At 42.6% G+C, this 4,245-nt stretch overlaps 1 protein-coding gene across 1 annotated transcript; it reads left to right on the forward strand.

Annotated features, from left to right (window-relative positions):
• Positions 1 to 461: 461 nt before the first annotated feature.
• On the forward strand, positions 462 to 1,304 carry LOC129005084 (uncharacterized). The gene has a single exon (XM_054433876.1). The coding sequence runs from the start codon at positions 462 to 464 to the stop codon at positions 1,302 to 1,304; it is 843 nt and encodes a 280-aa protein (XP_054289851.1).
• Positions 1,305 to 4,245: the final 2,941 nt, after the last annotated feature.

Consider the following 4,245-nt stretch of genomic DNA (forward strand, 5'->3'; position numbering starts at 1 on the left):
GGACCGATTTGCTTTTTCGTTTTAAAATCCCTAGAGGCCAAAAGCAATATCCGTTCAAATTCATATATGTATATATATATATATATATATATATATATATATATATATATATATATATATATATATATATGTGTGTGTGTGTGTGTGTGTGTGTGTGTGTGTGTGTGTGTGTGTGTGTGTGTGGTGAGTGCAACCAGCTGGACGATGATTTGTTTTTTTAAATAGTTCAAATTTTGTTTCTGTTTTCTTGTAATAAGTTTCCATGGTTACCTAAGAGTTCATTCCTGGTTTTTATAATTCATACACTTATGTTTTTGTCATGCTTATTAAATTCTATTTTCTATCAGTTTCTTGAATAATTTTATCATAAAAGAAAAAAAATAGGTAAAGAAGAACCTACTTCTTCAGTGGTGACCCCGACGTGATCATTTCTTACCAAAATTTAGCAAAATTACAATACAATGGCTACTACTCAAGAAGGTAACTCCCTAGAACGAATTACTGTGAAGATTCCACAATTTTGGCCAGCAGATCCTAAGCTGTGGTTTGCGCAGGTCGAGACCCAATTCTCTTTGGCTCGGATCACATCTGATGAAACAAAATTCTTTTATGTTTGTGGAAACCTTGATGCTAAATACGCTGCTGAAGTGAGAGACATCCTCACAAAACCACCAACCGAGGGAAAATACGAAAAACTGAAAACAGAATTAATACAACGCCTAAGTTCTTCACAGGAACAGAAGACCAGACGTCTCCTAGAACATGAAGAAATGGGAGACCGTAAGCCCTCGCAGTTCCTCAGACATCTTCGCGCTTTGGCTGGTACCGTTGTGCCTGACTCTGTTATGAAAACTCTGTGGTTGAGTCGTCTGCCTTCATCCACTCAAGCCATTTTAGCAACACAAAGGTCGTCTGAGCTTGATGCACTAGCCGAGTTGGCTGACGCCGTGCTTGAAATTAGTCCGCGACATCAAGTTACAGAAGCAGCTGTCCCTACTTACAGTCCCAACTCCATAGAAGCAATGATGGAGCGACTGACGATCCTGATGACATCTAAAATGGGTGAAATCGTAAGCACTCTTCAGCATGACATTTCATCTATCAAAGAAGATCTGTGGTGTAATCAAAATCGTCGTCCAACATGGAGTTCAAGTCCGGTTCGGCGATCGAGATCACGCTCCAAGAGCACGACAAGAGACGATGTTTGCTGGTACCACAAGCGATTCGGTAATGCAGCAACTAAGTGCACTAGGCCTTGCAGTTTCCAAGCCAACAACTCGGGAAACGATCTTGGGAGTCTCTAATGGCGGCCAGCGACTCCTACGATCTACAGACATCTCGCCGCCTCTTCGTCACAGACAAGGTAACAAAACAACAGTTCCTCATTGACACTGGAGCAGATGTTTGTGTGTATCCACGAAAAATGCTTTCAGGTAAAATACTCAAATCTGACTATACACTATACGCAGCAAACAACACCGAAATTGCCACTTACGGGTTGCATACCTTATCTTTGGACCTAGGCCTACGTCGAGCATTTGTGTGGCGTTTTATCATAGCTGATGTTGCCAAACCGATCATTGGAGTTGACTTTCTTCATCATTATGATCTATTAGTGGATGTTTGGCGTCAGTGTTTGATTGATCAGGTAACCTCTCTCGTTTTCACGGGTCGCGCAACATTCTCCAATTTAGAAAGTGGTATTAAAGCAATAAATGCAAACCAACCAAATGTCTACATGCAGCTCCTTCAATCATATGCGTCCCTTATTCGACCGGCAAGTAAACCTTCTGTCCCTGTCAAACACCAAACAGAACACCACATCCAGACAACCCCAGGACCACCAGTCTTTAGCAAACACCGTCGTCTAGCCCCGGACAAGTTAAAGCTAGCCAAAAAAGAATTTGTGGTTATGGTCCAGTTAGGTATAGCTAGACCTTCTTCTCGCAGCTGGTCATCCCCTCTTCATATGGTTCCAAAAAAAGGAGACGAATGGAGACCATGTGGAGACTACAGAGCTCTGAATGCCAGAACCATTCCTGATCGCTACCCTATTCCTCACATTCAGGACTTTTCTCTAAATTTGCATGATAAACAAGTTGTCTCTACTATATATCTTGTTCGTGCTTACCACCAGATCCCTGTAGCTCCTGATGACATTCATAAGACTGCTATAACAACACCTTTTGGTCTTTTCGAATTTCCTTTCATGTCTTTTGGACTTTGCAATGCTGCCCAAACCTTTCGACGTTTCATTGATGGTGTACTCAGTAGCCTGGACTTCTGTTACGCTTACATTGATGACATTCTCGTAGCTTCAGAATCCGAAGAGCAACACCTCATTCACTTACGACAATTTTTTGGCCGCCTATCCTCTTTCGGAGTCTTTGTCAACCCAAGTAAGTGCAACCTAGGTGTTCCCATGGTTAGTTTTCTCGGATATCAAGTTTCCGGAGAAGGGATAAAACCCTTACCTGAAAAAGTGAAAGCTCTTGACTGTTACCCCAAACCAAAGACTGTGAAGGATTAATAAGATTCACTGGTATGCTAAACTTTTATCGTAGATTCCTACCCCATTCAGCGTCCCAGCAGAGCACACTAAACGACCTTCTGAAAGCCAATATAAAAGGTAATATGCCTATTAATTGGACTACAGAAAGTGAACAAGCTTTTGAAACTTGTAAAAAAAGCCTCAGTGATGCCGTTATGTTGTCTCATCCTGCACCGAATGCCTCACTTGCAATCTTCTGCGATTCATCAGACTATGCTGTAGGAAGTGTATTGCAACAAAAGGTAGGGCAAAACTGGCAACCACTATCTTTCTTTTCCAAAAAGTTAAGTCCAACTCAACAGAAGTACAGTACAGAGAACTAACAGCATTTTATCTTGCCATTAAGTATTTCAAACATATGCTAGAAGGAAGACAATTAATCATTTTTACAGATCACAAGCCTCTGACCTTTGCTTTCCGTCAAAAACCTGATAAATGTTCTCCAAGACAGTTCCGTAACTTGGAATATATTGGACAGTTCTCAACTGACATTCGCCACGTTTCTGGACAAGAAAACGCAGTTGCAGATACCTTCTCTAGGATATAAGAAGTCACTTTCCCCTTGAATTTCCAGGCTTTGGCAGAGTCTCAAGCTCAGGATGAAGAACTACAACACTATCTAGAAACGGAATCCAACCTAAAGCTAAAGCAAGTGCTGCTACCAGGAACGGAAGTCTCGCTTTATTGTGATGTATCTACTTCAAACCCCCGTCCTTTTGTCACAAAACAATTTAGAATAAATGTTTTTTACAGCTTACACAACCTGTCTCATCCCAGGATAAAAGCATCCACAAAACTGGTTAGCCAACGTTTTGTTTGGCCTTCAATGAAATCGGACTGTCGTTCTATGGCTCGCTCCTGCCTCTCCTGCCAGAAGTCAAAGATAACACGTCACAGTTCAACCCCTGTTGGTAAGTTTGTTCCAACATCTTCTAGATACGAACACATCCATATTGATCTAGTTGGTCCATTACCTGTTTCGGAAGGTTACAGGTATTTGTTTGACTTGTGTTGACAGATTTACACGTTGGCCTGAAGCAGTTCCACTTAAGAACATAGAAGCTGAAACTGTAGCTCGTGCATTATTCACCAACTGGAATTCAAGGTTTGGAACGCCACTGCGAATAACCACAGATCAAGGTCGACAATTTGAATCCTCTCTTTTCCAGCAGCTAACACAGTTAACTGGATCAACACGTCTGCGAACGACTGCCTATCACCCTGCTGCCAATGGACTCGTTGAACGCCTTAATCGATAACTCAAGGCAGCCATAAGGTGTCACACAACAGATCGTTGGACCGAAGTATTGCCAGTGATCCTGATGGGGATCAGAGCTGTGTGGCGCGAAGATATGCAAGCTTCCTCTGCAGAACTCGTTTACGGTCAACCTCTACGACTTCCTGGAGAGCTTATGACGCCCAGTCAAGATGGACTTCAACTGGATCCACCAAACTTCGTAAAGAGCTTACGTCAGCACTTCAACAACCTGCATCCAGTCAGTGGAACTAGACATGGAGAGAAGACGCCATTCGTTTTCAAGGACCTCGCTACATGCACACATGTCTTTGTGCGGACCTATTATACATCGATGGTGCGGACCATCGATGTATATGGTGCGGACTGACATCCCCAAGGGAGCTCTCGAACCCCCATACTCTGGCCCTTACCCTATTATCAGCAGAACCCCCAAGAC

The sequence above is a fragment of the Macrosteles quadrilineatus genome, unplaced genomic scaffold (genome assembly GCF_028750875.1).
Source record: "Macrosteles quadrilineatus isolate MER2022 unplaced genomic scaffold, UCM_ALF_1.0 Scaffold_15__1_contigs__length_3749704, whole genome shotgun sequence".
NCBI lineage: Eukaryota > Metazoa > Arthropoda > Insecta > Hemiptera > Cicadellidae > Macrosteles > Macrosteles quadrilineatus.

Coding starts and splice junctions, on each gene's coding strand:
- LOC129005084 (XM_054433876.1), top strand. CDS start 462: ATGGCTACTACTCAAGAAGGTAACTCCCTAGAACGAATTACTGTGAAG.